The sequence below is a fragment of the Nerophis ophidion genome, linkage group LG11 (assembly GCF_033978795.1).
Source record: "Nerophis ophidion isolate RoL-2023_Sa linkage group LG11, RoL_Noph_v1.0, whole genome shotgun sequence".
Lineage (NCBI taxonomy): Eukaryota > Metazoa > Chordata > Actinopteri > Syngnathiformes > Syngnathidae > Nerophis > Nerophis ophidion.
In genome coordinates, this window is record NC_084621.1 from 69,910,010 (window position 1) to 69,937,269 (window position 27,260).

General features: G+C 39.9%; 2 protein-coding genes and 1 long non-coding RNA gene across 4 annotated transcripts in view; 1 reads left to right on the forward strand and 2 right to left on the reverse strand.

Moving 5' to 3' along the window:
* Nucleotides 1-1,016: 1,016 nt before the first annotated feature.
* On the reverse strand, nucleotides 1,017-9,395 carry LOC133562412 (potassium channel subfamily K member 5-like). The gene is made up of 4 exons (XM_061916594.1): nucleotides 9,035-9,395; nucleotides 5,019-5,130; nucleotides 1,290-1,456; nucleotides 1,017-1,211 (listed from the first exon to the last, which is right to left on the reverse strand). Exons 1-4 carry the CDS (start codon nucleotides 9,218-9,220, stop codon nucleotides 1,032-1,034), a joined length of 645 nt encoding a protein of 214 aa, XP_061772578.1. The 5' UTR covers nucleotides 9,221-9,395; the 3' UTR covers nucleotides 1,017-1,031.
* A 3,054-nt stretch (nucleotides 9,396-12,449) lies between these two features.
* Nucleotides 12,450-15,113, reverse strand: LOC133562414 (uncharacterized). Its single transcript, XR_009808899.1, has 3 exons — nucleotides 15,049-15,113; nucleotides 13,544-13,630; nucleotides 12,450-13,408 (listed from the first exon to the last, which is right to left on the reverse strand). It is a non-coding gene; the product is annotated as an uncharacterized LOC133562414 (long non-coding RNA).
* Nucleotides 14,911-27,260, forward strand: part of LOC133562413 (uncharacterized) — a 45,928-nt gene continuing 33,578 nt past the window's right edge. Inside the window, exons 1-2 of one of the 2 annotated variants that reach the window (XM_061916598.1) lie at nucleotides 14,911-15,056; nucleotides 15,145-15,300. The gene's annotated coding sequence lies outside the window, so the exon portion shown is untranslated. Of the gene's footprint in view, nucleotides 15,057-15,144; nucleotides 15,301-24,968; nucleotides 25,537-27,260 lie in introns of those variants that run through there. The other variant, XM_061916597.1, reaches the window with a different exon arrangement.

Sequence of the window (27,260 nt, forward strand, 5' to 3'; positions counted from 1 at the left end):
ATTTTGGATCCCCATAAGTCCCTGAAATGTTCCATTCAAACCATGGAGGCGTGGTGGAGATATTAATAAAACATTTTGCCCCTTTCCAATCCAGACGTTTGGAATTTGAGACTTAGTGACGTATTTTACCTCAGTTACATCAGCAGATATATCCATTTCCGCTTTCGGTGAGTCCACCTTGTTTATTCAGTTGTAGTCAATGTGTTCCTTCTTTTTCTATCCTCTTGTTGTGGGGCAGACTGGCTTGTACATGCACATGTATGCAAAAATCCTCCACTGTTGCCATTTCTAATACAAAGTAATACAAGCTCTGTCTTATATCTGTCAGTAGACGCGATATGGAAGCGCTTAAAAACTACAACATGGCTGACGGGGCGGAGACACAGTCGAAGAGTGCTTGGCTTGGAGGAGGACGTAGGCACGTAAATAAGACCACCCACAAAACGGCGCATTCTAAATCACACAAATCTGAACACAGACATGCCGATCCGAGTACATGTACACAAGTAGAGATACGCATTTGCAAATTGAACAATACTACCATGGATGCTGCAAATTAAAAAAAACTAGCAATACCAAGCAGGTAGTTGACCATCAGAAGATACCCTTGCGGAAGGGCCACCAGGGTACAATTCCAATCTTGTAACATCGCAAACTTTTTTATGTGTGCAATATCAATGTGGTATATGGCTATTGTATGATACCCTTATGGGTATCATCAAACTGCTGTACTTCATATACTTCTGCACTTTAGATGAAGCTGCTAAAATACTTGACCGCCCACTGATTTGTAATTCACATACCCTCCATGTATTGTACTTGTATTCGATATTATTTATCATTATGTAATTTGAATATTGTTGTGTATTTTCAATCCTGTGTAATGGTATTGTGGATGTTAGATGCACCATAAAATGACTACAGATGGAATTTAGCACGGTGCTAAATCTGGTGCAGCCATCTTCTGCACATTGTCCTACAAATAAACAAATACAAATACAAATACGTACATGCAAATTTGATGGCACCAATCAAACCGTACCTGCTACATAATCCCCAAATCCAACAGTTGTGAGGGTTATGAAAGAAAAGTAGAGGCCTTCCAAGTAGCTCCATCCTTCCACGGACCTGAAAACCAATGGCGGAAACACCAGGTGCACAAAGAGCCCCCATAAGAGGAAGATTGCTGTGCAGATCAGCTGAACACGTTTCTGAAAGAAGAACAGAGAAATAAACGGAATAAGATCTGAATAGGACTTCAACACACTGATATCCTGGATTCAATTTACCACTGGCACGCCTCTACGGATCAGTACTTGGGAGAGGCGTTTGGCTCGGTCTCCAAAGAACGAACCCAGTGTGCTGATCCACACCAGACACAATGGAATCCCACACAGACCGTACAGGATACAGAACACACGGCCTCCTTTGGTTTTTGGAGCAACGTTACCGTAGCCTACACAACACAACAAGATCACAAACACACTTTAGTGGATACACGACATAGAGAATTTGCAAACAGCTAAAATTATACACAAAGCAAGCTATAATCTGCAACCCAAGATATACAAACCCCGTTTCCATGTGAGTTGGGAAATTGCGCTAGACGTAAATATAAACGGAATACAATGATTTGCAAATCCTTTTCATATTCAGTTGAATGCACTACAAAGACAAGATATTTGATGTTCAAGCCCATAAACTATATTTTTTTTGCAAATAATGATTAACTTAGAATTTCATGGCTGCAACACATGCCAAAGTAGTTGGGGAAGGGCATGTTCACCACTGTGATACATCACCTTTTCTTTTAACAACACTCAATAAACGTTTGGGAACTGAGGAAACTAATTGTTGAAGCTTTGAAAGTGGAATTATTTCCCATTCTTGTTTTATGTAGAGCTTTAGTCGTTCAACAGTCCGGGGTCTCCGCTGTCGTATTTTACGCTTCATAATTCGCCACACATTTTCGATGGGAGACAGGAGGACTGCAGGCGGGCCAGGAATGTACCCGCTGAAATAAGCAGGGGCGTCCATGATAACGTTGCTTGGATGACAACATATGTGGCTCCAAAACCTGTATGGACCATTCAGGATTAATGGTGCCTTTACAGATGTGTAAGTTACCCATGCCTTGGGCACTAATGCACCCCCATACCATCACAGATGCTGGCTTTTGAACTTCACGCCTATAACAATCCGGATAGTTATTTTCCTCTTTGTTCCTGAGGACACCACATCCACAGTTTCCAAATCTAATTTGAAATGGGACGGCATGGCGCAGTGGAAGAGTGGCCGTGCGCAACCCGAGGGGCCCTGGTTCAAATCCCACCTAGTACCAACCTCGTCACGTCCGTTGTGTCCTGAGCAAGACACTTCACCCTTGCTCCTGATGGGTGCTGGTTGGCGCCTTGCATGGCAGCTCCCTCCATCAGTGTGTGAATGTGTGTGTGAATGGGTAAATGTGGAAGTAGTGTCAAAGCGCTTTGAGTACCTTGAAGGTAGAAAAGCGCTATACAAGTACAACCCATTTGTCATTTAAATGTTGACTCGTCAGACCACAGAACACTTTTCCACTTTGCATCAGTGCATCTTATATGAGCTCGGGCCCAGCGAAGCCAGCGGCGTTTCTTGGTGTTGTTGATAAATGGGTTTTGCTTTGCATAGCAGAGTTTTAACCTGCACTTTCAGATGTAGCAAGTTAGCAACCAACTGTAGTTACTGACAGTGGTTTTATGAAGTGTTCCTGAGCCCATGTAGTGATATCCTTTACACACTGTTGTCTGTTTTTGATGCAGTACTGCCTGAGGGATCAAAGGTCCGGAATATCATTGCTTACGTGCAGTGATTCTCCAGATTCTCTGAACCGTTTGATGATTTTATGGACCGTAGGTGGTGAAATCCCTAAATTCCTTGCAATAGCTTGTTGAGAAATGTTGTTCTAAAACTGTTCGACAATTTGCTTACAAATTGGTGACCGTCGCCCCCTCCTTGTTTGTGAATTACTTAGCATTTCATGGAAACCTCTTTTATACCCAATCATGGCACCCACCTGTTCCCAATTAGCCTGCACACCTGTGGGATGTTCCAAATAAGAGTTTGATGAGAATTTCTCAACTTTATCAGTATTTGTTGCCACCTTTCCCAACTTCTTTGTCACATGTTGCTGGCATCAATTTCTAAAGTTAATTATTATTTGCAAAAAAAAAAATGTTTATCAGTTTGAACATCAAATATGTTGTCTTTGTAGCATATTCAACTGAATATGGGTTGAAAATGATTCGCAAATAATTGTATTCCGTTTATATTTACATCTAACACATTTTCCCAACTCATATGGAAACGGGGTTTGTACAACAATTCTTCTCACCAAAAGAAAAGAGGAGAAATATAATCTTAGAGATAAATTCAATTTAAAACATTTGTACGCATGTACAACACTTAAAACCTTCAGTATATCAGTATGTGGAATTAAATTATGGAATGGATTAAGCAAAGAAATCAAACAATGTACTAATTTGATCCACTTCAAACTTAGAGTGTTTACAAAGTACAAAGAAGAAGAACCATGATAAACTTTCTGAATTTATTTCATCCATCCATTCGTTTTGTAGATAATCTTACTCATCTCTCCATATGAAATACAACTTACTTCACCAATTATTATTTATTTATTTCTATTTAAATTACTTATGGAGTATATTGTGAATAAATTGAGAACAGCAAGTTGTAGCAACTAATATGTAAAGGAAAAGAGTTAGGATTAAATAAACTCTGATTCTTCCTACTCCTTTTGAAACATGTTGAAAAGAGAAACTGGAAATTATGATGTATCATGTTTGGAGATGTTTTAAAGCATTTATCAGCCGATAATATCTGCAGTCCGATTATATCGGCCGATAAATGCTTTAAAATGTATTTTCGTAAATTATCGGTATCGGTATCAAAAAGTAAAATGTATTACTTTTTAAACGCCGCTGTACGGAGTGGTACACAGACGTAGGGAGAAGTACAGAGCACCAATTAACCTTAAAGGCACTGCCTTTGCGTGTCGGCCCAATCACATAATATCTACAGCTTTTCACACACACAAGTGAATGCAAATCATACTTCGTCAACAGCCATACAGGTCACACTGAGGGTGGCCGTATAAACAACTTTAACACTGTTTCAAATATGCGACACACTGTGAACCCACACCAAACAAGAATGATAAACAGAGAACTTCCGCACGGTAACACAACATTAACACAAAAGATCAAATACCCAGAACCCCTTGCAGCACTAACTCTTCCGGGACGCTACAATATACACCCTGCTACCCCCTAACCCCCCCAGTTACATTGTTTAATGCATCCAGCGGGGCATCACCACAAAATTAGGCAAAATAATGTGTTGATTCCACGACTATATATCGGTATCGGTTGATATTGGAATCGGTAATCAAGAGTTGGACAATGTCGGATATCGGCAAAAAAGCCATTATCGTTCATCTCTAATCTTATTGTATGCATGCATGTTCAAAATAAACACAAACTCAACTCAACCGTGAGAGAATATCATCCAGCTGGATTCTTCACAACTCCCTGAAAAACAAATGTTGTTTATGGTGCGTTTACTGCTCACTATAGTAGTGACAGTGACTTGCATTAATATGTTCTTTATTCAGCCATTAGTATGCCTGAAAATGCCTGATTTAGACCTACATTGCTTTTTTTACATACTTGAATTTTTTTATTTTTTTTGTCCAAAAAGAAATCAGCAATGTGGTGAAACCGAAATATTTGACTGCACTGACTGATATATTGCAGCTACGCTCTGATGAGACAACTGCTTTCCATGTTGGTGTTAGAAATATCACTTGCATGAAAACCAATGGACGCGCACAGACAAATAAGATCACACTCAATCCACAGAACACACACTTTTCAATTGCCAATATCTTTTTATGAAGGTACTCTACACAATACAAATGATTGATATACGCGCATGTTAAATATTAAGCGCACATACAGTACCTATTGTTGTGACAATAGTTGCAGCAAAGATGACAGAGTTGCCCCAATCCCACATGTGGTGGTGTTTGTTCCCTGTGATGGACACACCTTGGCCTGCAGCATCCGATACTACCTGCAAATGAACAATATAACAATTCACATATTGTTAAATAAATACTTCTATGACTTTGTCAAAAGTGTGCATTATAAAATTTATAAAGGCCGGTTGAGATCTATCATTAGTAATTTATTTTGAACATGCACACAGTTACACAGTGTATACGTCACATGTTTTTCATATTACATGTCCAAAAAGAAGTAGGAAGAAGCAGAGCCTATTCAATCCTACTCCTTTTCTGCTTCAGAGTCGTTTCTAATTCACATGTTCACTTCCTGTACTCAAACTGTTACACAAACATGTAAAACAAATATACATACTGTAAGATTTGCATGACTAGATAATTAGTTGTGATTCTTATTTGTTGTATGAGATTTCCAGTTCATTTTATCATCTATAATCACATCTAGAAATGTGATTCCTATTCCATTTATTTCAGTGATCCCCAACCACTGGTCCGGGTACCGGGACCAGTCCGTGACGCATTTGCTACCAGGCCGCAGACAAACATTAAATAATTTACAAACGACTGCATTTTCCCCGACTTAACTTTTGCCTGTCCCACTAGACCGTGGGTCAGCAACCCGCGGCTCTAGACCCACGTATGGCTCTTGAGCGGCGCCCTGGTGGCTCCATGGAGCTTTTTCAAAAATGTATGGAAATGGGAAAAAAAATGGGGTGAAAAATATATTTTTTGTTGTAATATGGTTTCTGTAAGAAGACAAACACGACACAAAAGTGTTTTAATTATTAGAAAGCCCACTGTTGAATATGTTTGTGTTTATGCTTCACTGAGGAGAATGTTTGGGGAGAGCCGTTTTGTCCTACTAATTTCAGCGGCCCCTCAAACTCACCGTTGTGTGGACCATGACTCAGCAGTTTTCTTTACATGTACAACTTTCTCCAACCTTCCTACAGAAAGACGTGTTTTATGCCACTCCTCCATGGTTTCAATTTGTCCACCAAACACTTTATACTGTGCGTGAATGAACTAAGGTAAGCTTATCTAAGTCTTTTAATGTTTTGCGGCTTCAGACAGATTACTTTTTTGTATTTTTGGTCCAATATGGCTCTTTCAACATTTCGGGTTGCCGACCCCTGCACTAGACACAGCAATAAGCTTGTTTATAGATAAATAAATGATAAATGGGTTGTACTTGTATAGAGCTTTTCTACCTTCAAGGTACTTAAAGCGTTTTGACACTACTTCCACATTTACCCATTCACACACTGATGGAGGGAGCTGCCATGCGAGGCGCTAATCAGCACCCATCAGAAGCAAGGGTGAAGTGTCTTGCTCAGAACACAACGGATGTGACGAGGTTGGTACTAGGTGGGGATTGAACTAGGGACCCTCGGGTTGCGCACGGCCACTCTCCCAAGATGTACAATAACACTCCTCATTGTAAGTTGCCATTTGTTATATGTGTTATAACTTTGTGACATGATACAATGCACATGAATGAAAATACAAAATATAAATGTGACAGATTGTAGCCAAAGGCTGATTTCCATCTGCATCTCATTGCAAAGAAACAAGCCCATGGCTCCCACTAATTCAGCGTTATAGTGAGTTGTATTTTTCATGCATTTATTTTTGCTGTATTTATCTGGCACAAGTGGAAAGCAGGTCCCTGAAAATAATGCCTACATTAAACTAGTCCGTGGTGCAAAAAAGGTTTAGGACCACTGATCTATTTGTGTTTGACTTTCTATCCTTTGTTTACCAAAGAGCATTACTTTAGTTTTACCTACATTCAGGAATAACCTGTTTGTGTCGAACCACCTCTTTATTTTGTTCTTGTTTTCTGATAGTTTATGAACTTTTGTGTGTTCTTTCCTGTACAAAAGATTGAATGGGATTAAAAATGTTGACTTGAGGTAACAAAAACAAGCACACCTTTCGTGAGCCATTGAAACTGGGGTTGAGCGATACTGGACATATGGTATCGATTCGATAGCAAGTAAATACAGGGTTACGAATAGTACTGATACCATTACTTCTTTTTCTTTATTTTTTATTTTGTTGCTCAATATCAAACTGAAAAAAACATACACAATTATTTTTGGCAAACAAAAGACATTTATTTGTGAACTATGTAACAAAATATAAATACAACTACAATATACTTGTATTGATGTAACAATAACATGTTGTGCTTACTTCAGGGGCGTCAAACACACTTTTATAAAGGGCCACATCATAATTATATGTATGTATAATTATGTATAATTGTATGATTGTGTATATGTGGGCCGCTTGCAACAGAAATGATATATTAATACAAACATAAAAATAGCTTCATTACACAATTTGCATTGGCAATTTATTTTGATTTGTATATGTTTTACCAACAGGTTGATGAATAACTTGCTCTAAAATCCTAAGTCAAGGTGACAAACAGATATTGTAATATTCATTTTTTATAAGACTGTGTGGGTTCCCATTCACCTGGAGATAGGTTGATTGGCAACACTAAATGGTCCCTAGTGTTTGAATGTGAGTGTCAATGTTGTCTATCTCTGTTGGCCCTGTGATGAAGAGACTACTTGTCCAGGGTGTACCCTGCCTTTCGCCCAAATGAAGCTGAGATTGGCTTATTATTCTGTGACTGTAAATTGTTTGCTTGTTTTCTTATTGATGCTTTTATTTTTTCTGTATTGTGTAGTTATAATTATAAGCTTTTACTTGTAATTGTATTGAGTTTGTGGACCCCAGGAAGACTAGTGGGTTGTTGTGGCAACCAGCTAATGGAGATCCTTAATAAAAATCAAAAATCAAATCAAAATCAAATGATATAGTGGGCAACATAAAATGATAAGGAAGGTCACTTAAAATGATATAGTGGGTGACATAAAATGATAAGAAAGGCCAGATAAATGATGTGCAGGGTTACATAAAATGATGTAGTGGGTCATGTAAAAATGATAAGGAAGTCCATGTAAAATAATATTGTGGATGACATAAAATGATGTGGCGGGTTACATAAAAGTATGTAGTGGGCCACGTAAAAATGATAAGGAAGGCCATGTAAGATGATGCAGTGGGTGACACAACATGATAAGCAAGGCCACATAAATGATGTGGCGGGCTACATAAAATTATATAGTGGGCAACATAAAATGATAAGGAAGGTTAGATACAATGATGTGGTGGGTTACCTAAAATGATGCAGCGGGTGACAAAATGATAAGGAAGGCCACATAAAATGATGCAGTGGGTGACATAAAATGATATAAAAATTATATTGGGCCAAATTTAATAATGTGACCAAAAATATTTGAAAAAAATACTTGGTACATCTTGATGCATGATCAGTAATATTAAAGTTTACAGAACATGTGCAATTTCATACAACTCGTTTTCTGTAAAAAATTAAAACAAAAATACATTTATTCAGGAGGTGCTTTATTACATCCAGCCTTTCAAAGTCTGCATAAATGATGTGGCAGGCCCTATTTAATGATAGAACAGTCTACAGACTTGGTGGGCCACATATATTGAATTTGGCGGATCAGATCTGGACCCGTGGGCCTTGAGTTTGACTCCTGTGTCTTACTCCATTACAACTGTACTACCCACCTGTAACATAATCTACCAATAACAACAATGTTGCACAATGAATAATAAAAAAACAAACACACATATTTATGAAAATAATTGCCCAACATTGACCTCACTGGGCAAGTATCGACCCAGTAGTTCTGATATCATTAACATCGTCAGTGTGGATATTAGTATCGACCCATTCGCCCACCCCACTATTGAGACACACCTTGTCCCAGCATTCCAACACGCTGGGTTTTTTTTTTTTTTACTTTTAAACTACGACGAACTAAACTTTCATCTCCAACTCTTGAACAGCGAGTGAAGTAAATATGTATGCTGCAGGAAAATAGTACTTGAAACAGGCCATACCTTCAGAATCTCATCCAGATCTTCTTTCATCAGGCAAGGGTACTTCTTTAAAATATCTTCCTTTTGAAGAAGATATTTGCTGCGGGCTGACTCCCAGTTGGGCTCTTCGAGGATCTGGAATATCGCCGCTCCGATGGACAAGTAGAAGATGATACATGAAGTTAAAAAAGGGCCTTTATCAGCCATACTCTCGTCATAACTTCACTTCTTCCGGTTTCTCTAGGCTTGGTAGTCCTTCACCGACTCTCTGCCCGGTAAAACATGGCTTTTGTTGACTTGACACACACATTAGTACGCACACACATTCTCCCTGCAAACTCTTATTGTTTAGGCACCTGAAAGACGTCATTTGGTGGTGACGGTAGGCGAGATTTGATTGGTTGAAAACTTTTTTTTTTGTTCTTCTTGTCAGCAAAAAGGAAAATAAACTGTGACAGAATATTATATAATAACAGAATGTCATAGTTTTGTGCTCTCTTTGTTTATAATGTATATTTTCTGCTGGATCTACTCTTTATTTTATGCTGCCCTTTTTTTTTGCTGCAGCTGTTATATATACTGTAATATTGCACATAGTCATTGGGATTTGTTATATATAATATACAAATATAATATATTAATATACTATATCAGTATATATAATATGTAAATATTACCTATATGTTATATTTTATATTGCTACTATGGTACATGTTTAGTGTACTTTATACCTGCATTATCCTTTCCATCCTTCATAATTGAGCTAATGTGGGGAACAATTTCCTTTATGGATCAATAAAGTTCGTCTAAGTCTAAAAACGAGAACTTGTCCTTTATTGTGCATCATTCTCGTGAACCATATTTAATGCACATCACACTATAAGGCAAGAAAATACCGTTATTCACAAAATCCATCCATCCATCTTCCTCCGCTTATCCGAGATCGGGTCGTGGGGGCAGCAGCCTAAGCAGGGGCCTAAGCCCAGACTTCCCTCTCCCCAGCCACTTTGTCTAGCTCTTCCCGGGGGATCCCGAGGCGTTCCCAGGCCAGCCAGGAGACATAGTCTTCCCAACGTGTCCTGGGTCTTCGCCGTGGCCTCCTACCGGTTGGACGTGCCCTAAACACCTCCCTAAGGAGTCGTTCGGGTGGCATCCTGACCAGATGCCCGAACCACCTCATCTGGCTCCTCTCGATGTGGAGGAGCAGCGGCTTTACTTTGGGCTCCTCTCGGATGGCAGAGCTTCTCACCCTATCTCTAAGGGAGCGCCCCGCCACCCGGCGGAGGAAACTCATTTCGGCCGCTTGTACCCGTGATCTTATCCTTTCGCTCATGTCCATAGGTGAAGATGGGAACGTAGATCGACCGGTAAATTGAGAGCTTTGCCTTCCGGCTCAGCTCCTTCTTCACCACAACGGATCGGTACAACGTCCACATTACTGAAGAGGCCGCACCGATCCGCCTGTCGATCTCACGATCCACTCTTCCCCCACTCGTGAACAAGACTCCTAGATACTTGAACTCCTCCACTTGGGGCAGGGTCTCCTCCCCAACCCGGAGACGGCATTCCACCCTTTTCCAGGCGAGAACCGTGGACTCGGACTTGGAGGTGCTGATTCTCATTCCGGTCGCTTCACACTCGGTTGCAAACCGATCCAGTGAGAGCTGAATATCCCGGCCAGATGAAGCCATCAGGACCACATCATCTGCAAAAAGCAGAGACCTAATCCCGCGGCCACCAAACCTGAACACCTTAATGCCTTGACTGCGCCTAGAAATTCTGTCCATAAAAGTTATGAACAGAATCGGTGACAGAGGACAGCCTTGGCGGAGTCCAACCCTCACTGGAAACGTGTCCGACTTACTGCCGGCAATGCGGACGAAGCTCTGACACTGATCGTACAGGGAGCGGACCGCCACAATAAGACAGTCCGATATCCGATTCACAAAATGTGATTATTTAATATTTTCGATTGCATGGAAGATACACATTATTTCAATAATAATTTATTAATATTGTAATATTAATGAGGAGAAATGTAAATTTAGAGAAAAATGGAATATAAAAAATAAGCGTGCACGCACAACACTTAAAACGTTTAGTATATCAGAATGTGAAATTAAATTATGGGATGGATTAAACGAAGAAGTCAAACAAAGTACCAACATGATTCAGTTTACGAAGCTGTTCAAACACAAGGTGATTACAATGTACAAAGAAGGAGCACTCGGATGAATGTTATAAACTTTGTTAAAGAAGACAATGTTAATTAGAACTTATTAAACTAATTATTTTCTTGACAGCTTGATTATTTATTAATTATGGATATAAGCTGTGTAGAAATGGAGAACAGAAAGTTAACAATTGTGTTAGTAATTGCTATGAAATGGAATAGGGGTAGGATTAAATAAGTTCTGCTACTTCCTACTCCTTTTTGGACATGTTGTAAAGAGAAACTGGAAGTTGTGACGTATCATGTTCCAAGTGGAAGCATGTTCAAAATAAACTGAAACGATGAACCATTAATTCTATCAAAATATCTGATTGTGTGAGCAAATATAATCACTGCAATGTAGACTGCCATACTATTCGATGGCAGGTATTTGATCTAAGTAAATGTGAACCTGTTAAAATATCATGTTATTGTTTGTATTTTTGTTTTTTTAAAACTTAATAGGCATGGTATCATATTTGATATATTTAATGTTCACCACCACACATAAAACAAACCAACAAAAGTCTGCAATGTCTCCAATTCAGTGTAAAAAACAACAACAATAAAAAGTTAATAATATTGTTTGTCGTATGTATTTAAATATGTAAAAAACATAATCAGGAATTTCAAATATTAGTTAACGTATGTTAGAAATACTGTTGTTAGCTGCGATAAAATGTTATTACATGATAATTGTCATGTCCATTTTTTTCTGCTTAAAATGTATAGTGTCAATATTGCGATATAATATTAATTCATTATTGTAAATCATAGTTGGGATGGCTCCAGCATCCCTGCGACCCTGAAAGAAACAAGCAGTAGAAAATGGATAGATGGGTGGATGATAAAATTTTAATAATTTGTTTGAATAGTTGATTACAAATTTTTACATTAAAATAAACATTTAAAGTAACATTTTAATTAGAAGTTAAAATTTTGTCAAAATATTTTATCTGTTATAATTATAATGTGTATGTATTAATCGGTCTAAAATGCTGGATAATACATCATCATTGAAGTACAGAATTTATAGAGGTGGCCTTTGTTTTACACATTTTTGGTTGACAAAGAAACTTACTTTATTCAATGTATTACTATGTACAGTATCATAATTGCAATATATATTATTTTCTTCTGGTTAAAATATTGAATATTAGATCATAACATGGAATCTATATACCGTTATAGACAAAAAAAAGTATCTTTAAAAGGTATGCTGGCAGAAAAGTACTCAAGCACTTTATTCAATGGGATGCAAGGACAATACAATAACATAGCTGATCACGGATGCACTTTTTAGTCCATCTCAATGGGCATTACTGTACACCTTAATGTACTATACAGTATATGAAGTACACTTGTAATGCCTTTGCAAGCGACAGTTGCTCTTATCAATATATGCAACCATCCAGGAGGCCCAGAGCAGTCCGTGCGTGTGTATGCGTGTGTATTTGTGTGTGTGTAATATTAAGCACACTGGGTGGATCCAGTGACTGCTAAGTATGATAATAGAGACTGCCAGTTGAGCACACACAGAGAAAGGTGAAGACTGGTCCTGCAACCTTTTTTTTTTACAAGATAACTTGTGGGATGCATTTAAACACACACATTCATATTTTCCATTGTATGAATATTCATGCAATTTATTTACTCAGTGTGTGCAATGTGGCTTTGTGGTTACCACTTCAGTCCTACTGTTTAAATCCTGTTCCACAATTATTTAGACATCTAATACTGTACATTGGTTTGAATGTTTTGTTTTGTTTCACAATGTGCCCTGTGATTGACTGGGAGCCTCCAACTTTTGCATCATTATTAAAGCTACTTTAAAGGCCTACTGAAATTAGATTTTCCTATTTAAACGGGAATAGTAGGTCCAATCTATGTGTCGTACTTGATAATTTCGCGATATTGCCATATTTTTGCTGAAAGGATTTAGTAGAGAATATCGACGATAAAGTTAGCAACTTTTGGTTGCTAATAAAAAAAGCCTTGCCTGTACCGGAAGTCGCAGACGATGTGCACGTGATGTCACTGGTTGTAGAGCTCCTCACAGCCGCACATTGTTTACAATCATGGCCACCAGCAGCTAGATCGATTCAGACCCAGAAAGCGACAATTTCCCCATTAATTTGAGCGAGGATGAAAGATTTGTGGATGAGGATAGTGAGAGTGAAGGACTAGAAGAAGAAAAAAAAGACAAGGGCAGTGGGAGCGATTCAGATGTTATTAGACACATTTACTAGGATAATTCTAGAAAATCCCATATCTGCTTAATGTGTTACTAGTGTTTTAGTGAGATTATATAGTCATACCTGAAAGTCGGAGGGGTGTGGTGACCGCCAGTGTCTCTGAGGGAAGCCACGGAGGAGCCAAGAGAGTCGCAGCTGCCTTTTTGACAGCTACAGGAGGAACGACACAAGCTCCGCTCATGTCTACGGTAAGAGCCGAATTATTACCACAATTTTCTCACTGAAACCTGCCGGTTGACATGTGGTAGAGAACCATGTTCGCTTGACCGCTCTGTTCCATATTAAAGCTTCACCGTCATCTTTAGGGAATGTGAACAAAGAAACACCGGCTGTGTTTGTTTTGCTACAGCCGGCCGCAATACACCGCTTTCCACCAACATTTTTCTTTTTTGTAGTCTCCATTATTAATTGAACAAATTGCAAAATATTCAGCAACACAGATGTCCAGAATACTGTGTAATTATGCGATTAATGCAGACTACTTTTAGCCTTGATCAGTGCTGGAAGAACATGTGCGCTACAACCGGTGACGCCGCGCGCACGCATCATCATTCCGCGACGTTTTCAACAGGATACTTTGCGGGAAATTTAGAATTGCAATTTAGTAAACTAAACCGGCCGTATTGGCATGTGTTGCAATGTTAAGATTTCAGCATTGATATATAAACTATCACAGTGGTTCTCAAATGGGTGTACGTGTACCCCTGGGGGTACTTGAAGGTATGTCAAGGGGTACGTGATATTTTTTTTTAATATTCTATAAATAGCAACAATTTAAAAATCCTTTATAAATATATTTATTTAGTATTACTTCAACAAAATATTAATGTAAGTTCATAAACTGTGAAAAGAAATACAACAATGTAATATTCAGTGTTGACAGCTAGATTTTTTGTGGACATGTTCCATAAATATTGATTGATTTCTTTTTTTGTGAAGAAATGTTAAGAATTAAGTTCATGAATCCAGATGGATCTCTTTTACAATCCTCTAAGAGGGCACTTTAAGTTGATGATTACTTCTATGTGTAGAAATATTTATTTATAATTGAATCACTTGTTTATTTTTCAACAAGTTTTTAGTTACTTTTATATCTTTTTTTAAACAATTTAATAATCCAGAAACTGATGACATAGTGCTGTATTTTACTTCCTTATCTCTTTTTTTCAGCCAAAAATGCTTTGCTCTGATTAGGGGATACTTGAATTAAAAAAATGTTCACGGGGGTACATCACTGAAAAAAGGTTGAGAACCACTGAACTATCAGACTGCGTGGTCGGTAGTAGTGGGTTTCAGTAGGCCTTTAACATCATGAATGGCATCTTTTTCTGGTATTTTGTGAACATGTGTCACCTGAATTGAGGTATAACGTTCACTGAATATTATAAAAACACACAAAAGTAAATATTGCACAGCTACTCATTGCCAGACTATGCTTTGTTGTTGGTCCTGCCTGGGCGGTATTCCCTTCGTCTGCGCATGCGCCTGCCTCTCATTGGGTAGTTCCAGCTGGCTCACCTGTGCTAGCGTCATTAGCCACATTAGCAACGACATTTTCGCCATCTTACCACGACAGGTGCGTCCCAAATTACCCTTTTTCGACAGTCTACTAGAAACGAGTGGTTATGATGAGTAAAGTCAACATTTTTAACCCCACCCATTAGGACGTAGATGTGCTTGGTCATTGTGGCTGCGTCATCGCGTCCGTGGAAACCTGCGAGCCACTCCCTCCCTCCTTGAGGAGGGAAACACGCCAACTAATGACCTGGCTTCTCACTAAAGATGCCGACGACACATCTTCCAAACATGTCTACCCTCAGGTAGGAAACCTCTATAATGACATTCTTTGCACATTTGTTTTTTCAACGTAATATCCCGCTTTTAAAGATAAACAACACCTCAATTTTTTTGTTATGCTACTGCTCAGCTAGACTCACATAACTATAAATATTACACTCCATTGCCGTCTATAACACTCTTTTAATCATTTCCATTTTCAGTGCTAACCTAAATATTTTTTTATACGTATACATATACTTTATGTCAAGTTGGCATTGTTTTTGTGTTGACAAAAAGTATGCTAGTACTATGTCAAATAAAATTATTTAAAAAAAAAAATACGTTCACGTTGAGTCAAGTTGTAAGAGTTAAGTTAAATGCTATTTTCCTTTCTATTGTAATTGGGCATGCATGAATTCAATAATCACTGGGCAATCCTAAAATAAATGGAATTGTCAGCCTTATACGCTCACTGTCCTGGAAGTTTAGTTTTTTAGTAGGGGTGTAACGATTAGTTTTGACAATGATTCGATTCCATTCAGAACATATGGTTGACAAAACGATTCAGGGACGATATTGTTGTTTTTTTTAGAACAATACAATCCGAAACAATTCAGTAAGTTAAAATCGATTCAGTAACTTTTTCGAAAACAAAATTCAACCAGTGTTCAGTTCAGTTTCAGTTTATTTCGAACATGCATACGATACAGTGTAGTGCAGGGGTAGGGAACCTATTGCTCTAGAACCGGATGTGGCTCTTTTGATGACTGCATCTGGCTCTCAGATAAATCTTAGCTGACATTACTTAACACGATAAGTAATGAATAATTCCGCTTGTAATCAGTGTTAAAAATAACGTTCAAAATATAAAACATTCTCATGCATTTTAATCCATCCATCTGTTTTCTACTGCACTTGTTCAACAAGTATTTTATTTATTATTTGTTCTGCTTCAAAATAACAATGTTATTAAAAAGAATGAGAGACTTAATATACTCGCAAAATATTGGTCTTACTTAAAAATGCACGCATTTATTTAGTTGTATTCAGTGTTAAAAAAAAATATTATATGGCTCTCACGGAAATATATTTTAAAATATTTGGCTTTCATGGCTCTCTCAGCCAAAAAGGTTCCCGACCTCTGGTGTAGTGCGTCACAATTCCAGTTGTTTCATTACAGCATGTCCGAAAATGAGTAGGAAGAAGCAGAGGTCATTTAATCCTACCCCTTTTCATATCATAGCGATTTTATCCAATTTCCTTGTTCTCTCTAACAGAACAGTGAACAAATGAATAATATACCATAGTAAGCAAATACATATTAAATACATAAATAATCTAATAAAAGGAAAGAAAGGGTTCAAGCTGTCTGTCATAATTCTTGTTCTGTGTACTTTGTGAACAAGAATTATGATGAACATCTTGACTTTTGTGTGACTTTTCTGCTCACATTCTCAACATTCAAGCAATTTTCAATAAAAGTACAGTAACCAACATTTTCACAGTATAAGAGCCTCCATCCATCTCTTGTTAGGGCCTGAGCAGCAGAGCTATTTATTTGTTTATGATTAAAATACTTTTCCTTGGGGTGCCAGTTGTTGTGTTGTGGCTTCATAGTGTTGTGTTATGCAAGTTGGTCTGTTGCTGTAACAAGATCCACTGTCACATCCCTTGTGTCGGTTGCTTCCTTTGTGGCTTAAAGATGTGTTGCGGGCCTGCGGCTTTATACTATTGTATTGTATTGTTTTTCTCTTTTGTGGCTTTACAATTGTGCTGTAGCTGAAAGTTTTTGTGTTTTCATTTGTGATATTGTCTTGTGGGGTTTGGTTTTGTTGTGACATTTTTCAACCACCCTAAATACCCGCCATTTTTGTTTTGATGGGCAGTCATATTTGAATAACGATTAACATCCTTATCATTAAAAGTGCTAATTCATTTTATGTATTCATTTATTTCAGGCAATGACATAAAAAAAGTACATAATAGTATAAATTAATATAACGCAAAAGGTAATGTATAATATGTAAGCATGTTGATCCTGCTTGCCTGAAAGGGAGTGGGAAGAAGATAATTTATTTAATACCACCCCCAGTTCTTCATTCAGTGATTAATACATTGAGTTTCACTGTTATTCTGTTTAAGGATTATATTAAAAATGTTGTATCATGGTAGCATTGCCACATGTAACAATTATTATTACACTGTAACAATAATTTGTGTCAACAATGTAGGAAGAATGGACAATACCAACAATAGTAAGGGACAAAATACCAACAATGGTAATAGTCAACATAGCAATAATGGTAAAGAAACATTGAGCACATGTTCACACTTTGAGACAGAGTACAACAGCAAGTCAAATGAAAGACTCTCATCTCTATATTTGAACCAGACCCGATGTTTGTATACTAGTTTAAATCGATTAATAGTTTGGCATTGCTTGTGTTGTAAATCTAGTTTGTTCCATAGTTTTATTCCGCATACAGACACACAAAAACGTTTACGTGTGGTTTGAGCTCTCGGCAATGAGAAATGTAAAAAACCTCAAGTTTTGAGCCTACACTCGTGTTATAAAAAAACGTTGTAGATTAGGCGGCAATAATTTGTTAAATGCTTTGTATAAGATTATTGATTTATTATATTTAACAAGATCATCAAATTTGAGCAACTTTGATTGCATAAACAGATTATGAGTATGTTCTAAAAAACAACATTGTGATTGATCCGCACTACTCTTTTCTGTAACATGATCAGAGGATTAATTATGTTGTGGTAAGTATTCCCCCACACTTCAACACAATATGTAAGGTATGGCAGTACCAAGGTGAGGTATAAAATATGCAGTGCATTTTCATTAAGGTATAGTTTTGCTTTGTTTATAAATGAAAGACTTTTGGAGATTTTTGTTTTAATTTGTCTGACATTATTACTCTGAAGATTACTATGAAATCTTCATATGTAGTCAGTCTGCCGTTTTTAAATCCAATATTTCCTTCTTCTAGTATCAATGACGGACACAGATCGATGTATTTGAAACTAAGGAAAATTAATTGATATATCGATTAATCTTTACACCACTATATTTTAGTTATATACAGGTGAAACTTAAAACATTTTAATATTGTGCAAAGCCTGATTTATTCCAGCAATTTAAATTATAAGGTGAAGTTATTAAGACATAGGGTCATAACATGCAACTGAAGATATTTAAAGTTTTCTTTTGACATAATTTTGATGATTACGGTTTACAGCTTATGAAAACCTCAATTTAAACATCTCAGAAAATGTTGGGTTTTCAAAAACTGAAACCTGTGACAAATAAAAATTCTAACAAATAAAGGCCTGACATATCTCACTTTACGTGTAATGAGTTCATATTTCATATCAAGTTCACATTTAAAGTTAAATTACTGAAATTAATGGATATTCAATTTTTATTTGTTATACCTGGACACTGCTTGTATTTTTTTCATTGCTTATGCTTTTAATAAGGCTTTTTGTAGAGGAAATGTGGATATAACGTGCATTTTTTTTTATATATCTTCGCAAAATTGACACACTTTTTTTTTTCTCACCTTTTCATATGGACACTGTGGGATGTTTGGTGACCCGATGTGGTAAGTATCCATTATATATTTTTTTACCTAGAAAAAACATGTTTCAGACAAGGAGGGTAAAAAAATTTTCACTGAGGGCCGCATCACAGTTATGGCTGCCATCAGAGGGCCGTTTGTAACCGTAAATAATAAATAAATAAATACATGTTCAGGGATTCGCCTTATGATATGTTCATACAATTGCCTAAGCATTTGATTATTATATTTCTTACATACACTGTAAAAAAATAAACCAAAAATTGATTTTGCAATCTAAAAGGCAGCTCAGTCGCCACTATTTTATTGTGCAATTTATGGTGTGTGTGTTTTTGTTTTTTACAGCATATTACTGTAAATGGAAAAACGGTACTATATTTTTTTTACAGTAAAACTCTAGAAACTGAGCTCCAAGTGTTTTTTTTTTTTTTTAACTGTAAAATCTATTGTCATTTTTACACTGTGTAATTTGAGGAAAAACTTGCTTTGAAACTATAAGTCAAGCAGATATTAATTATTATCTTTATTTTAACTAAAACATGTTTGAACTTTATGATGGTATAATATTTTTTTCATTATTAGATAATATTAAAGGTTAAAATATCATGCATGCAATATATGTATTTTTTTGTCAAAACGGAAAGAACAAATACATTTCGTAAGAAAGGATAAAATACTTTTTATTTGAAGGCTTTTGCCCACCATGTCATCAAATGACATGGTGGGCCAGATCTGGCCCAGGGCCTTGAGTTTGCCTTTGTGTATTAGACCACTGGCACCATTTGTACACCATCTCTATGCATATTTTGATGTAACTGCCTCTTGGGCAGCACGATGGATGGATGGTGTGAATGTGAGTGTGAACGGTTGTCTATCTGTGTTGTCCATGTGATGAGGTGGCGACTTTTCCAGGGTGTACCCTGCCTTGCGCCCTTGTACAGCTGCGAGAGGTTCCAGCAACTGGCAACCCCACAGAGGACAACCGGTAGACAACATATGGATGGATGCCTCAGGCACTTTTTGTTTGATACACAAATTTAATGTGGTCATATTTAACAATATTTGACAGTGGAATTGGGTAGCAAAGCGCAGAGGAGTGGGAATATTATTAGGCAATTGAAACATTTTGGGGACACTGCTGTTTGCTTTCCAGCACTCACATTATGCAGCTTTTTTTTGAGAGGGGTGGGGTCCAGAATTACCCTGAGGCATATGGACGCAAAACATCTTTATCTTCTGTCAACACATGTTACAAGCAATGTGTTAACGTAGCCAGGAAATGGCGGGGATTCCCTTGCTCTAATAGGCTATTTATGTTTTGCCAGCTGCATATTCTTCATTTTACTAAAAGACTAAAGTAGAACCGTACAAAAATAGTAACTAACAGGTTTTTTTTTTTTTACCCCAGTCAACAAAGACATTTATTTTATTATTGTGATGATAGTCATAGCATGAATACATAAGATGAAACAATGCCAAAGTAAAATTGTCTTTGGTTATAATTAGATTTTTGGATGCATCGTAATTCGAACATGGGCGATTTAAAAAAGTAAACATCAATAATCGAATATTTTTTCATTGTCCATCCATCATCCATCCATCCATCATCTTCCGCTTATCCGAGGTCGGGTCGCGGGGGCAGCAGCCTAAGCAGGGAAGCCCAGACTTCCCTATCTCCAGCCACTTCGTCTAGCTCTTCCCGGGGGATCCCGAGGCGTTCCCAGGCCAGCCGGGGGACATAGTCTTCCCAACGTGTCCTGGGTCTTCCCCGTGGCCTCCTACCAGCTGGACGTGCCCTAAACACATCCCTAGGGAGGCGTTCGGGTGGCATCCTGACCAGATGCCCGAACCACTTCATCTGGCTCCTCTCGATGTGGAGGAGCAGCGGCTTTACGTTGAGCTCCTCCCGGATGGCAGAGCTTCTCACCCTATCTCTAAGGGAGAGCCCCGCCACCCGGCGGAGGAAACTCATTTCGGCCGCTTGTACCCGTGATCTTATCCTTTCGGTCATGACCCAAAGCTCATGACCATAGGTGAGGATGGGAACGTAGATCGACCGGTAAATTGAGAGCTTTGCCTTCCGGCTCAGCTCCTTCTTCACCACAACGGATCGATACAACGTCCGCATTACTGAAGACGCCGCACCGATCCGCCTGTCGATCTCACGATCCACTCTTCCCCCACTCGTGAACAAGACTCCTAGGTACTTGAACTCCTCCACTTGGGGCAGGGTCTCCTCCCCAACCCGGAGATGGCACTCCAACCTTTTCCGGGCGAGAACCATGGACTCGGACTTGGAGGTGCTGATTCTCATTCCGGTCGCTTCACACTCGGCTGCGAACCGATCCAGTGAGAGCTGAAGATCCCGGCCAGATGAAGCCATCAGGACTACATCATCTGCAAAAAGCAGAGACCTAATCCCGTGGCCACCAAACCGGAACCCCTCAACGCCTTGGCTGCGCCTAGAAATTCTGTCCATAAAAGTTATGAACAGAATCGGTGACAAAGGACAGCCTTGGCGGAGTCCAACCCTCACTGGAAACGTGTCCGACTTACTGCCAGCAATGCGGACCAAGCTCTGACACTGATCATACAGGGAGCGGACCGCCACAATAAGACAGTCCGATACCCCATACTCTCTGAGCACTCCCCACAGGACTTCCCGAGGGACACGGTCGAATGCCTTCTCCAAGTCCACAAAGCACATTTAGACTGGTTGGGCAAACTCCCATGCACCCTCAAGAACCCTGCCGAGAGTATAGAGCTGGTCCACAGTTCCACGACCAGGACGAAAACCACACTGTTCCTCCTGAATCCGAGGTTCGACTATCCGGCGAAGCCTCTTCTCAAGTACACCTGAATAAACCTTACCGGGAAGGCTGAGGAGTGTGATCCCACGATAGTTGGAACACACACTCCGGTCCCCCTTCTTAAAGAGAGGGACCACTACCCCGGTCTGCCAATCCAGAGGTACCGCCCCCGATGTCCACGCGATGCTGCAGAGTCTTGTCAACCAAGACAGCCCCACAGCATCCAGAGCCTTAAGGAACTCCGGGCGGATCTCATCCACCCCCGGGGCCTTGCCGCCGAGGAGCTTTTTAACTACCTCAGCGACCTCAGCCCCAGAAATAGGAGAGTCCACTACAGATTCCCCAGGCACCGCTTCCTCAAAGAAATACGTGTTGGTGGGATTGAGGAGGTCTTCGAAGTATTCATTCCACCTACCCACAACATCCGCAGATGAGGTCAGCAGAACACCATCCGCACCATACACGGTGTTGATAGTGCACTGCTTCCCCTTCCTGAGGCGCCGTATGGTGGTCCAGAATCGCTTCGAAGCCGTCCGGAAGTCGTTTTCCATGGCTTCCCCGAACTCTTCCCATGTCCGAGTTTTTGCCTCCGCGACCGCTAAAGCTGCACACCGCTTGGCCCGTCGGTACCCGTCCACTGCCTCCGGAGTCCTATGAGCCAAAAGAACCCGATAGGACTCCTTCTTCAGCTTGACGGCATCCTTCACTGCTGGTGTCCACCAACGGGTTCTGGGATTACCGCCACGACAGGCACCAACAACCTTGCGGCCACCGCTCCAATCAGCCGCCTCGACAATAGAGGTTCGGAACATGGTCCACTCGGACTCAATGTCCCGCACCTCCCTCGTGACATGTTCAAAGTTCTCCCGGAGGTGTGAATTGAAACTCTCTCTGACAGGAGACTCTGCCAGACGTTCCCAGCACACCCTCACAATGCGCTTGGGCCTGCCAGGTCTGTCCGGCATCCTCCCCCACCATCGCAGCCAACTCACCACCAGGTGGTGATCGGTAGAAAGCTCCGCCCCTCTCTTCACCCGAGTGTCCAAAACATAAGGCCGCAAATCCGATGACACAACTACAAAGTCGATCATGGAACTGCGGCCTAGGGTGTCCTGGTGCCAAGTGCACATATGGACACCCTTATGTTTGAACATGGTGTTTGTTATGGACAATCCGTGACGAGCACAAAAGTCCAATAACAAAACACCACTCGGGTTTAGATCCGGGCGACCATTCTTCCCAATCACGCCTCTTCAGGTTTCACTGTCGTTGCCAACATGAGCATTGAAGTCTCCCAGTAGGACAAGGGAATCACCCGGAGGAGCACTTTCCAGTACTCCCTCGAGTGTACCCAAAAAGGGTGGGTATTCTGAACTGCTGTTTGGTGCGTAAGCACAAACAACAGTCAGGACCCGTCCCCCCCACCCGAAGGCGAAGGGAAGCTACCCTCTCGTCCACTGGGTTGAACTCAAACGTGCAGGCTTTGAGCCGGGGGGCAACGAGAATTGCCACCCCAACCCGTCGCCTCTCACTGCCGGCAACGCCAGAGTGGAAGAGGGTCCAGTCCCTCTCGAGAGAACTGGTTCCAGAGCCCTTGCTGTGCGTCGAGGTGAGTCCGACTATATCCAGCCGGAACTTCTCTACCTCGCGCACTAGCTCAGGCTCCTTCCCCCCCAATGAGGTGACGTTCCACGTCCCAAGAGTTAGCTTCTGTAGCCGAGGATCGGACCGCCAAGTGCCCTGCCTTCGGCTGCCGCCCAGCTCACAATGCACCCGACCTCTATGGCCCCTCCTATGAGTGGTGAGCCCATTGGAGGGATGACCCACGTTGCCTCTTCGGGCTGCGCCCGGCCGGGCCCCATGGGGACAGGCCCGACCACCAGGCGCTCGCCATCGTGCCCCAACTCCGGGCCTGGCTCCAGAGCGGGGCCCCGGTGACCCACGTCCGGGCGAGGGAAATCTGGGTTCATTTTGTTGTAATTCCATAGAAGTCTTTGAGCTGCTCTTTGTCTGACCACTCACCTAGGACCTGTTTGTCTTGGGAGACCCTACCAGGGGGCATGAAAGCCCCCAGACAACATAGCTCCTAGGATCATTGGGACACGCAAACTCCTCTGCCACGGTAAGGTAGCAGCTCAGAGAGGAGTATTTTTTCATTGTAAATAAAGTAATGCTGACAGTTCTAAAATTTGGCTGACCGCAGCGAGGCACTACACCGAAAGATCCGACCAGCTCCTTTGTTTTAGGGCACTTATGTTTCAGTTTTGCTCACATTTCCATTAATTCAACACATGTAATGGGAATTATTTAACTGTTCTTATTTCAAATGCGCTGTTTTTAAAAGTTGCAAGTCATGAATGCTTATTTAGTGAAACGCAAAAATGCAAAACTGTATCAATGAACAAGAATTAAAGATGCATCACTAATCGTTTTTTAATTGAATCGTAGCTACTGGATATTAATTGTAATAGAATCATGAATCGCCCAAAGATTCCCAACTTAAGTTATAATGTAAATATTTAAAAATGGAGTTGGAAAATGTGCTCATGTAGTGTTTGTCCACTAGGTGGTAGTACACACTAGTTTATCTTGATTCATTGTGACGTAGTCAGGTGACTAAAAGTGTTCATCCATCCCTGTTTTTGTCAGTGCAAGCTCATTGTTGCTTCTTTCAACAACAAACACATGTTATATAAAGAATTTGGATTTTTATTTATATTTCTCAGACAATTTAATTGTTTTTATGAAATAATATTTGTGCTAGTTCCCACGAAATAAAAGAGTAACTTAGAATTAATTTCTGACTGAATGTTATTTATATGATATTCTATTGCAAGTTCATTATCAAAAACCAGACAAATAATGAGGGGAGACAACATGTCTGCTTGTAGACTGAAGCAGTAACTTACAACATTCTCGCTTTATGAATTCTTCATGATATAACAGTGCCTTTATGAATATTGATGTACGGTTGGGATCCCATTAGGGGCTCTTGAAAACTCGGGGTGGGAGCACAAACAAAACCGCAGCAACCATGCCCTCAGAGCGTGCACTCACGATTCATATTTTGCAGCATTTTCCTAGCGGCGTGTAGTTTTAGATAAGACGTATGGGGTGGGAAAGGCGCTTTATGATGTGAAATGTGCGCCCTGATGCAGCGCTGAAAGTCAAAGGGAGATGAACTGGGTGGAAGTGGAATGAACTTTATTATGTAATCGTTGAGTGAGGGAGCCAGAGAGGGATAAAGATGTTCCAAACAAACATAGTCCCTTCCCCACCCCCATCCGCTGTGCACTCTCCTGGAAATGCACCATCATGCATGTACCCGTTTTTTGTATGAGGGGGCAGGATTATGAAGACAACCCAAAAGCGTGTGCCACTTTTTTTAAAGGGTGTGTCTGCCTTGTGAGTGTGAGCTGGTCTCTGGGAGTCTAGGGCTTCAATCTGGCGTTGTCTCAGGGGATTTTGGGTCTGTGGATGTCGCTCCTCCCCTCCTTGGTTCCGTCTCATCGTCGCTCTCCTGGGTCCTGCTCAACACCTGCTCCATGCAGCACGGCCCCACCAGTTTCCTAAGCAACTGAGCCTCATATCCTCGTTTGTTTCTTTCACAATATAACCACCTCATACCGGGATGAAACGAACAAACTAAGTGATTGCTTTCTGTCTGCACCCAGGTGGGATTAGTCAGGTCTGTGCTGTTAATACATTAGTAAATGTTTAACCGCTCTTTGGACGCCCCGATTTGGCGTCACGCTGCTCTGAGACCAAAGTCTAAGAAAAACACGACTGTTGCTGTGCTTCAGAGATATTTTTGGATTTTTCCTCCGTGGACTTTATTTGCGTCGGACTCATTGACACAATCACCTATTTCCTGGTAAGCGCTTTGATTTAATGCTGCTTCAGAGATAGCTGGTGGTTGTGCTGTGCACTTGTCTCTTGTGTGAGTTGACGGTGATGGTGTCTGAAAGGAAATAATGAACCCCTTCACTTCCCCTTCTCCACCCCCACACTGCCTATCAGCCGTATGTCCCTAATAGGGTCAGGCAGATGGGTGGAGACCATTTAGGGGTCCATTAAGACGCCATTCGAGCGTGTGCATTTTTTGAATTTGGCATTATTGGGTTGTAACACTTTTGGATTAAAGTGGCTGACATTGCAACTATATTATATGTGTAAGGGAACTGTACTTTCTTTAATTTGCCTATTGTTTAAAATATTTATGTAAGATAATAATACATATTTCTCTTTTTTAATGCATTGTTAGTTGTAAATAAACACTAGCAAAAGTCAGCTAACAATGGATCTAATGGTATTCGCTCTATTCCGCCTATGAAGCGCTCTAAAAGACATCCGCAAGTCTCCATCATCGTTTTATGTACACAGTGAAAATATCTATGTAATGTTGTAACAGGCACATTCATAATAACATGTAATAATTACGTATTTTGCTCCTTTTATGCAAACTGTTCTTTTTGCCTTCAACTACAACAACTACAAATCAGGGCACTCCTCGTGGGAAACAATAAAGACTACTTTGGTACGAATGATGATCCAGAACCAGAGAGAGCCTGAATTGAATATATGGAGGATGAGCTACAAGTTTTAGAAGCTGTTTGCTAAGCAGATCCAGCTAGTGGCACGACTGCTAAGTGCTGAATAGGAAATACAAACTACCAACATAATAAAACAATCACTTCTCGGTTTATGGTCAGTTTATCCAGGTTAATACCTTAGCTATAGCTAAAATATACTTTGGCAGGGTAGCTATCTGAGATTACGATGTTGTAGGCACAATACCAATGTGAGCAATTTGCAAAATGCGCAACCACATTTTGCAAATTTGTATAATGCGCAATCTTTTTGCAAATTGCTTCCAGCTATATATTTGAATAATGTGTGGTGCACATTTTGCAAATCAATGGGCGCAAATTTATACATGTTTTTTTGTGTCAAAATAATTTATTAAATACTTATGTAAATCTATTCATTTGTAGTCGGGACAATATAACTGAGTATTGCCCTCAAATCAGTCCAACCCTAACCCTAACCACTATACAGTGTACATCCACGACTAAACTACTGACTAAACTACTACCACAACTTGGTTTACTATTTATAAAATATAATGTAGGGTTACTGACTAAACCAGCCACAACATCTCGTCTTAAATCTCGTTTTGAGATATGCAAATTGCTTGGGCACAGTGGAAATGACGTATAATTTGCAAAGTGCGCGAGATTGGTGAAATGCTTACAACAACGACACCACTAAAATAGTCTGTCTGTGTTAGGGCTGAAAAATATTGCTAAAACTTTGTTAATATTCAGATCACAAGATGTAAATGAAGTATCATCAACGTTTTTGGGATTTTTTTAAAGGGTTATGGGCGCAAACGTGACTCACATTAGCTGCATTGTTAGCCACCTCATACTTGCCATATTTTACAAATTAGAGTGCATAAGAAAAGAAAAACATATGTCTGCTTGTCATATTGTGAATGGTTCCCCAAAAAGTGCAGCTTCCCTTTTAAATGTGAGTCGTTTTCTTGTTAGGAAAGTAAATAAAATAACTTGTTTGAATACTGCAGATGACATGAAA